At 56.2% G+C, this 10,244-nt stretch overlaps 1 protein-coding gene across 1 annotated transcript; it reads left to right on the top strand.

Annotated features, from left to right (window-relative positions):
- Positions 1-548: 548 nt before the first annotated feature.
- Positions 549-9,586, top strand: LOC101434259 (leukocyte-associated immunoglobulin-like receptor 1). The gene is given in 10 exon segments (XM_058280809.2): positions 549-1,626; positions 1,990-2,025; positions 4,249-4,572; positions 7,483-7,602; positions 7,698-7,829; positions 7,922-7,964; positions 8,036-8,073; positions 8,247-8,299; positions 8,954-9,037; positions 9,039-9,586. Coding segments are annotated over 10 exon segments (927 nt in total). The 5' UTR covers positions 549-1,592; the 3' UTR covers positions 9,102-9,586.
- The last annotated feature ends 658 nt before the right edge of the window (positions 9,587-10,244 follow it).

The raw sequence follows: 10,244 nt of genomic DNA, 5'->3' as shown, positions 1-10,244 counted from the left end.
GAGCCAATTCCTAGAATAAATCTCTTAATATCTACAGTCTGTATGCTATTGGTTTTGTTTCTCTGGAGAACCCTGACAAATACATTGATGAAATCCAAATAAAGTCTGTACTTTAGTTAAATATTGCACCAATGTTAGTTTATTGGTTTTGACAGGTGTTCCATGGTTATGTACACTTGTCCCATGTGGTTATGTTTACATAATGTTATGTTCCACATTATGTTCCACGTTCCACTAATGTGGAACATAACATATAGGCTATATGGGAACTCTATTCATTATCTTGCCCACTTTTCTGCAAATATAAGCTTATCCCAAGATAAGGAGTTTATTTTTAAAAATTAGTTAGCAAAAAAATATTTTATAAAAATAAAAAATTGTGAGTGGTTGCCTGGATGCAAAGGAGCAAAAGGAATTTTTCGGAAGTGATGGAAACCTTGAATATGATGTGGTTTTATGGGTGTATGCAGCTGTCAACTTAATTGAATTATATTTAATAGATGCAGTTATTGTTCATAAAGTTTTCTTCAACAAAGCAGATTAAAAACCAGTAATGAGTTTACTGATTCTATATATTTCATATGAGTGGAATCGTACAATATTTGTCTTTTCGTGTCTGACTTCTTCCACTAACATGATGCCATCAAGTTTCACCCATGTTGTAGCATGTAGCAGAACTTCATTCCTTTCTATGGCTGAACAATATTCCGCTGTATGGAAAGATCACATTGTGTTTATCCATTCATCAGTGATGGACACTTGAGTTGCTTTCTATGTCTCGGCTATTGGAGAAGGGGAATGGGGAGGTATTGCACAATGAGTACAGAGTTTCTGGTTGGGGTGAGGAAAAAGTAGTTGTAATGGATGGTGGTGATGGTTGCACAATATTGTGAATGTAATTAGCACCATGAGTTTTACACTTAAAAATGGTCAAAATGGCAAATTTTATGTTATACGTTATGACAATAAAAAGGTAAAATACGGGAACAATTATTACAAAATTATGTTTTGAAAATTACTAATGAAGATGTGAAAAAAAGAGAGAGCAGAATAATTAAATGCATAGATGCCACTATCCACCTGAAAGGAGAGCTGAGAAGCAGAACAGGGGAAAACAACTCTGTGGAATACGGGAGAGGAGCTGATTATTAATCGATATCTTAATGCACTAATCCTTGCTGGGAGTTTAACGCCTTTAATAATACTGAAGACTTGGAAAGAGATGTTATGGCTCCCATCTTAACCATGAGGAAATGGAGTCTGAAAGTGGCATGAGCCATGCTCAGACACAGACGTGTGGTTAGTCTGTGGGGTTGACGCTCAAGCCAGTTGGTTTCACAGCCTACATCCGGCCTTGCCATGGATTTAGAATGCTCGAACATTTCATGGGTTGCACCTACAGCTGAGTTCAGTCTTATTTAAAGCATCTGATTAGAAACTTCTTTCGGAAGCCGAGGCCCGCCCCCGTCTCCCTCCCAGCAGCGGGGAGGCTGAGGAGAAGCTTCCCCTTTGCGCGGCGGCGAGGACACCCGCACGCCCTGCGCTCCGCGCTGCGCCTTCCACCCGCCCAGCCCGGGCTGGGGGTCCCCGCCATGCGCCCCGATCGCAGCGCCCTCCTGGGCCTCGGTGAGTCCAGAGTGAAGGGGGGAGGAGAGGGCGGGCGGGGTCCAGTTCCCAGTCCAGCCCCCACCCCCCGGGGACCCCGGGGGCGCCCTCAGGCGTGTGCCCCTCAGCCCCCACCCAGGCCCGAGCGCAGAGCCCGACCCAGGAGCGGGCGCAGGGTGGGACGAGCTCGACCTTAGAAGGGGGAGCAGTCTGCGCGGAGGGGGCTGGGGACAAGCGTGCTTCAGAGAACGAGGGCCGTGCTGAGAGCTGAGGGGGCTGCTGGAAGTCAAAGGAGGCGCAGTCGCCGCTCCCCCGTCCAGCGTCCCCCAGAACAGCCGAAAGGAAACGGCGTGGGGGCTTTTCCTCACGGGGCCTCTCTTCCAGGGCTCTGTCTGGGCCGGGTGATCCTCGCGCAGGCAGGTGAGTCTTTTCTTCAAAGGTGCTCAGGGCAGCTCTGGGCGGGGGTCCTGTTGATTCTGCAGGACTGGAGGGGGGCCCTCGATGTACCCCACATTCCAAGTGACCCCGGAGGCATAACCCCAGCCCACTTCTCTCTGCCTTTCTCCACAGTACCTTGTAGCTCTGCTCAGTGCATCCAAGACAGCTCACCTTCAACAGGACAGAGGGACCCCCAGCTCTCCCCATAAAACTAGATGCCCCTCAGGGTCCCTGGGCAGGGAAATTGTAGGGGCAAAGGGCAGAATCTGAGAATGCATCCTAACCCCTGCTTCTCTGACCCCTGATACATAATATACCCGGGTCCTGTTGATTTTACCCCATTAATACCGTCCCCCCTGCTATCCCCCCTCTCGCCCCCACGGCCTCCTCCTGGTCTGCGTCCACGCCTGCCCTGGCCTGCCTTCTGCCCTCTGCCTTTACACCAAAGCAACAGTTGTTTGCACTTTAAAACATGCTCACTTTACTTCCCATAAATTGTTTTGTTTATAATTTTCATTATTTTTAAAAACATATTAAGGCAAATTTTGTTTTCCATGAAGCCCTCCCATAGGTGATCTTTGGGTAGAATCTCTTTCTTCTGGACTCCTTATCTTCCCACCACATCCTGCACCCTGCCGTCTGCTCACAGCTCCAGATGCCTCTGCTCCCTTCTAGTTCCTCCAACAAGCCATACTCGAACTTTCTCAAGTGCTGACTTTCCCCCTTACCCTGTCCGCTCAGCTTGGGTAACTTGCACTTGTCCCTCAGAGCTCAGCTCAAGGTGCTCAGAGAGTGGTCAGCAGCCCTCACACCTGTCCTCCTGGATCCCTGGACTGAACCCTGTGGACACCTATCTCAGTTTCCAGCTCTGGGTTTGGACAATTGTTTGGTGGCCGTTTGTCCTCACTCCTGGATGCTCAGCTCCAGGGGGGCAGAGATCCTGAGCATCTCATACTTGCAAAACTCATGGCAGTGGGAGGCATCCACCAACTAGAGGGAGAAGGAGCCACTATATCGCTGGGTGGATGAGTGAATGAATGAGTGAGTGAATGAATGAGTGAATGAATAAGTGAATGAGTGAGTGAATGAATGAATGAGTGAATGAGCAAGTGAGTGAATGAGTGAGTGAGTGAATGAATGAGTAAATGAATGAGTGAATGAGTGACTGAGTGATTGAGCGAGTGACTGAATGAGTGAGTGAATGAGTGAGTGAATGAGTGAATAAATGAATGAGTGGATGTATGAGTGAATGAGTGAATGAGTAAATGAATGAGTAGATGAATGAGTGAATGAATGAACGGGTGAGTGCAGCCTCTGCAGGCCCTGACCCTCGGATGTGCTAACTCTGACACAACCGTCCTGTCTGAGGCCTCAGACCCAGGCTGCCCCCTCAGGCCGGTTGTGAAAGGCTGGGGATTTTCAAGAGATGAAATAACCAGCAGGTGGAGAGAGGGCAGAGGCAGGGCAGACAGAGAGGGACGCCTGTGCTGGGCTTTACCAGCCCCCACGGGATTCTCACAGAGCCTTGGGCATGCCCCTCTCCCAGCCCCAGGCACTGGCCAGCTGCCCCCAACCCCACCTGGGCACTGACCAGCTGCCCCCAATCCCACCTGGGCACTGACCAGCTGCCCCCCAATCTCACCTGGGCACTGGCCAGCTGCCCCCAATCCCACCTGGGCACCGGCCAGCTGCCCCCAACCCCACCTGGGCACTGACCAGCTGCCCCCAATCCCACCTGGGCACTGACCAGCTGCCCCCAATCCCACCTGGGCACTGACCAGCTGCCCTTTACGCCTCCAGCCCCAGTCTCCTCACCTCTCTTGCTTGGAGTCCCCCCACTTGACCTGGTCACCCCCTTGCAGCCCCTCCCACCCCTCTCTCCCCCAGGAGGGCAGCCGTGGGCAGGTGGCAGCCAGGCTCTTCCTTACGGGGTGACGCTGAGCAGGCCCATGGGGGGCAAGTGTCGGTCATGAATCCCTCTGCAGGATGAGAGCTAGAACGCTCAGAGCAGGCGCACAAGGGGCCTCGGGGGGGGGGGGGGGGGAGCGGTGTGCAGAGAAGTTCCAAGAGTGGACCGTGGTGATGGTCGCCCAACTCTGTAAATTTACTAACAACCCCTGAATTGTGCCCCTAAGGCCAGTGTGTCTTGTGGTTGTGTGATTGCTTCACCTGTGGACCCGAGGTCCCTGCTCTCTTCCCTCCTAGAGGACCTTCCTGCACCGTCCATCTCAGCCGAGCCGGGCCCCGTGGTCCATTGGGGGAGCTGTGTGACCTTCGTGTGCCGGGGCCCTTCTGGGGTGGACACGTACCGACTGGAGAAGGAGGAAGGGACTTTACGCCACAAAGTGGGCGATAAGAAGCCTCTGCTTGGTGAGACGGAGGCCAGATTCCCCATCACCAGAGCGAGTGAGGACACCGAAGGACATTATCGCTGCATCTATCGCAAAGGGCACAGCTGGTCTAAGCGCAGTGGACCCCTGGAGCTGCAGGTGATGGACGAGGACACCACGCAGAGCCCCCACCCCTCAGGTTGGTCCCCAGGGTCCTGGATCCTGCCCTTCCTTCCCAGGCCCCCACCCCACCCTCACTCTCCCCTGCCCCCCTCTGCCCTCCCCTCCCCTCGCCCTCCCCCTGCCCTCTCCCCCAGCCCTCCTGCCCCCCCCTCAGTACACGTGGCCCCTCTGCCCTCAGGTCCTGGGGCCCCTCTGGACACTCGGCTCCAGCACTGGGATGGGCCGAGCTGGGCACTGCTGGTGGGGGAGCTCCCGGCTCCCTGGGGTCCTCTCTTCCAGGGCTGGGTGAGGGTCAACCTTCACGTTGTGGGGTTTGCTCAGGTGCTGAGCCCTCCCTTGAGCCTGAGCCAGAATCTGAGGGTCCCCAGCACGAGGCCGCCCTCTGGGTGTCCCCTCCCGCTGGACTGATTCACTGTCCAGGGATGTCCCCGGGACCAGGTGGACAGCGCGTTGGGGGAACCACCGGGATGAGACGGTCACTGCCGAGTGTGCTCAGCCCTGGGGGGTACTGGAATCGCGGTCCAGGGAGGGGGCTCCCCCAGCTCCACCCCCGTGGCCCCCGCTCGCCGCGCCCGGCTGCGGCTCCAGATCCTGCACAGCGCAGGGAGGTGCAGGGGGCGGGCCCGGTTCGGATCCCGACTCAGAAGCTGGTTCGCCCTGGTTTGGGCCAATCTCGGCCCCTCCCCTTGCCCCCTTCTCCCCCTCTGTCCCTCTCGGCTCCCTCCCTCCCTCCCTCAGTTTTCCTGCCCTGAAGCATCGAGGTCAGCAGCCCGGACTCGGCCCCTCTGGCCCACCTCGGGGCTGCGCCCTCGGGCGCATCAGCAAAGGGTCCAGGCCCCCGTGCTCGCGTGGAGACGGGCTCTCAGGCCCCCGCAGGCTTGTTTGAGGCTCCAGCGCCGATGGACCCCAGAGTCGGTGTTGCCAGGGCTCTTACCAAGGTTTACAAACACTTCCTCCCACCTGGTAGGGGTCCGCACGTGCGGGCTGCAGGTTTGAGGTACACTGGTAAGAGATTTGATGCCTTCCCTCCTGATATGACATGACAGAAATGAGAAAGAATGAACAATAGAAATGCAGATATGTATAGAGATATAAGACTTAAACCATAGATCTACAATTTAAATGATAGATTTTACATAGATTAATATAGCTATAATTAATATAATTAATATATCAATAGATTATGTTATATATTAAAGCATCATGTCTACATATATATTATACATAATATACATTATATATACTATATATAAGATGTTTATTTTTGATTGAATTACATAAACATTAATATATAAGAACACATATATAGCACCTGAAAGTAATGTCTAATATATTAATATTTAGACAGCATAGATTATAAATTATATTCACTTATGCCTGAGAATATATTGTATTATATTTACAATATATGATACATAGGCTAGATTATAATATATTGCTATTATTACATATTACTTTAATATGTTAGTCTGTATTGTATATATATTTATATATTTAATTATATATAATATACATAATAAATACACATCCATTCTGTATTGTAAGTTATTCAAATTATATTTAATCTTAAGGATCTATAATTTAAAATTACCCGCACTTTAAAGAGCATATGCATTTACCTCTATAATTTCAAATTACGGTAAGTGCTATAAAAGGAAGCTTAGGCAGCAATAATGTACACTGGGAGGGGCCTCTTGGAAAGGTGGTCAGGGAAAGACTCTCCTAGAGGGGGCAGCTTTTTACTTTTTTCCCCCATGATATTGAAGATTCAGTCCCTGGGGCTGCAGGAGGGAGGGAACAGCTGTGCCCACAGCTGGTGACTGGAAAGCCCCCCAGGAGCTCACCTTTCAGGGGGACGTGAGCAGTGTTACCCCAGGAGGGTGACTATGGAATGAGATGATGGCCTGGCCGGGACATGGAGGAGCTGGGTGCGCTCGCCCGCCACCTGCAGGCTTCAGCCAACGCGGGTCCACGTGGTTTCTTCACCCCAACAGGGGCGGCTCCACCGTCAGAGGCAGCTGCGCAGGACGGAGAAGTCAGGGGCGGGGCTCCTTCACCCAGGGTGGGCGCCAGGAGGAGGTCCGCCAGGGGGTTCTTCTTCCCACTTGCACTTCTCAGTCTCCACGAAGGTGCGCAAAGGGTGGAGAGCAGCCGGGCAGGACAGCTGCCAGCGTGAAGGAGAGTCCAAACCTGTGCTGTCCAATGGGATGCCAGGAGCCACTCTGTGCTGTCCAATGGGGTGCCAGGAGCCACTCTGTGCTGTCCAATGGGATGCCAGAAGCCACTCTGTGCTGTCCAATGGGATGCCAGGAGCCACTCTGTGCTGTCCAATGGGGTGCCAGGAGCCACTCTCTGCTGTCCAATGGGATGCCAGAAGCCAACCTGTGCTGTCCAATGGGATGCCAGGAGCCACTGTGCTGTCCAATGGGATGCCAGGAACCAACCTGTGCTGTCCAATGGGATGCCAGGAGCCACTCTGTGCTGTCCAATGGGATGCCAGGACCCTGTGTGGCCAGTGAGCACCTGAAACTGACCTTTCAATTGTCCCTAATCTTAGCTGACTTTAAAGTTACAGCCGCATGTGACTGCTCCCGCACGGTCTAGAGCTTTCCCGTCAGCTCAGCAGGTCCTCCCAGCAGCACTGGGCTGTGGGGAGTGGCCAGGGGTCTTGATGGAGACCCTGGTGGGCAGGAGGGGTGACGCCAGCCCCCTCTGCCCTGGCTGTGATTGCACGTCCCACGCTGCATTCCAGGAGCACCGTGGGTGCGCTTGGGCAGCAGTGAGGTGTCCATGAGTGATGGGGTGAGGAGGGTCCTGCTCAGCCCCTGCCCCGGGAGGCGGCCCCTCCGCCACTCTCCAGGGCCCTGCAGCAGGGCTGGGGCTGCCTCTCCGGGCAGGGGAAAGACGCAGCTTTTGGATGGGTCAGATTCCAGTTCTGGCAACGACCGGCTGTGTCCACCTGGACCGACGACGTCACCACTCAGGGAGTCAGTCTCGTCTTCTGCAGTGGGAATGACGCCTCTCATGGGGCAGGATCATGATGTGGGTGAGTGGTTCCGTGAAGAGCTCCCAGCCTGGGTGTGGGACGCAGCAGGCGCTCAATCCGTGCCAGCTGCTGGTATGGCGATCCACCCTCCCTAGGCCCCACTGGCGCTCCAGGCCTGTGGTCCCAGCATCTTCACGTCCTCGTCGGGGCGTCCGTGGCCTTTCTGCTGTGTCTGCTGCTCCTGATCCTCCTCCTCCTCCTCCATCGTCAGCGTCGGAGAAAGCGCAGTAGGTCTGGGAGGAGCTGGGGTGACCCGCACAGCTGTCGGGGTGCTGCAGGGAGGCCTCCCGCCTGAACCTGGACCCCTGCTTGTCCGCAGGGACCCCCGGGAGCAAGAGCATGGAGCAGAGGCCGCAGGACAGGTGAGGGCCTGGTGGGCGTGGCCTGCCCCCAGCTCGGCCCCCAGCTGCCCTAATGCCCCTGTTTCCCCCAGGCCCAGCCCAGGTGCTGATGTCCCACAGAGAGCGCCAGGTAAGGGGCGAGGAGCCAGAGGCCTGGGGCAGGGGTGGGCGCCCAGGGGAGCCAGGGAGCAACGAGGGGAGGGAAGGTTTGGGAACCTCCTAGGATGTTCCAGACGGCGACTTCAGGCAAATTTGCCTGCCAAGGTCCACCCAAGTGCTGACCACTGGTCCTCTCACCTCCAGGCATGGCCACAGCGGATAGTCTTCCCGAGAAGGACAGAATGATGGACACTTCCGTAAGTCTTTATATTAGCTATCTATAGCTGCATAACAAAGGACCCCGAATTTAGCAGCTTAACAGAATGTCTCCACTTCCCGGGTCAGGAGTTCAGGTGCAGCTGAGCTGGTGGTTCAGGCTCAAGGTCTCCCTCGTGGTGCCACGACCAGGGCCGCTGTCAGCTGAGAGCTTGGCGGGGGCTGGGGCCCACCTCCGAGGTGGCCGACTCCAACGGCTGTGGGCAGGAGGCCTCAGCTGTCCATGGCAGCCGGCTCCCCAGGGCAGGGACCTGGGAGTGGGACCTGAGAGGGTGCGGCCGAAGCCGCCATGGCTTTATGAGCTGCCTTGGGAGGGACAGGCCACGTCTTCTTTTTTTTATTATTTTTATATTTATTTAAATTAAAGTAATAGATCCCATATAAGAGGTTCCCATATACCCCCACCCCGCCCCGCTCCTCCCCCACCAACGGCCTCCCCCATCACCGCGGCACACTCCCCGCTCTCGGTGAGCACACTCTGGAGCACGGCTGCACCACGTGGATAAGAGCTGACGCCGTGGGAACGTTCCCGTGGCGGCTCCAGGAGGTGGGGCTGGGGCTTCCTCCAGGCTGGTGCCGCCGTCCCCACAGCCACCCCCTGGGGACCCTAACTCACCCTGGCCTGTCTCCCTCAGACCTCTGCTGCAGGAGACCCCCAGGAGGTGACGTATGTTCAGCTGAACCACGGGGCACTCACCCAGGGGGCGGCCCGAGCCGTGTGCCCCCCCGCCCTCGGAGCCCCCGGCCGAGTGCGGCACGTACGCAGCCCTTGCCAGACGCTGACCCCGGGGCCACCGGCACCTGCGCCCTGAGGTCACGGGCAGCCGCCCTCGGGAGAGCTTGACGCCCTCGGGAGAGCCTGACGCCCCCGGCGCTTGGAGAACTTTCCCAGTGGGACGGTCCCTGCCTGGAAATCCAGTCCCCTCCCCGAGCTGGAGCTGGAACCTGGAGGCCCCTGGTGAATTTTGAAGAGAGCAATTAGCCAGGGACCCCTCCCCTAACTGAAGGGCTCCCCGCAGACCCTGGGGCGGCTGTTTCCACTGACCCGCCCTGCTGAGTTCATAGCCCGCGTGGCAGCCGCCGCGTGGGTCCAGTGTCCCCTGAGCCCCCGATTGCTCAGAGCCCCTCCCTAAGCGTCTGCCCCGCTGACCCTCGAGACCCTCCTGGGCTGTGCTTTCCTCCCACGAGTCTGTGCTGTCCTCGCCCAGCTGCCGCCGAGACGCAGGCCTGGTCGTGCCTGCCTCCGACCCAATAAACGTGTCCCTCTGTCCATGTCCCTCTGTCCACCTCCGGCCGCGGGGCGCGCGGCTCTCCGGTGTCTGCTCCACAGAGCGCAGTCCAGGCGTCGGCGCCTGTGATGAGCGAGTGCGTCAGGAGAGAGTGCGGGGGCTGTGGGGGGTATGGGGGGTATGGGGGTGTGTGGGGGCGGGTGAGAGCCAGGCCTCGTGGGGGCTCCCCTCCCTACACAAACACACACATGCACACACACTCAACACACACACACATGTACATGCCTGCACACACAAGCATGCACACACATGCACGCACATGCCTGCACACACACAAGCACACATGCACGCACAAGTGCAAACTCACAAGCACGCATGCACACACAAGCACACATACAGCCCCTGTAATCTCCAGCTCCCCTCCTTCCCCCGCCCAGCTGCTCAGAGTCCGGGAGCAGAACCCACCCTGCGCAGGTGGCTGGAGCCAAGGGTCCATCTGGGCCAGGTCTTGGGCCAGGTCTTGGAAGGGGCGTGGGCCGCAGGGTGGGGAGGGCGCGCCCTGGTCTGGGAGCCTGGGGACTCCCCTGGCCCTCCCGGCGCCCCCTGCTGGCGGTCACGCCCGCACGTCACTGGAGCCCAAGGTCTGCTCCTACTCTTTATTATTGTTTTAGTCTTTATTTATTTATATATTTTTCTT

The sequence above is a fragment of the Dasypus novemcinctus genome, chromosome 18 (assembly GCF_030445035.2).
Source record: "Dasypus novemcinctus isolate mDasNov1 chromosome 18, mDasNov1.1.hap2, whole genome shotgun sequence".
Lineage (NCBI taxonomy): Eukaryota > Metazoa > Chordata > Mammalia > Cingulata > Dasypodidae > Dasypus > Dasypus novemcinctus.
Note: the sequence above shows the minus strand (reverse complement) of the source record. Positions and strands in the feature narration are given on the sequence as shown.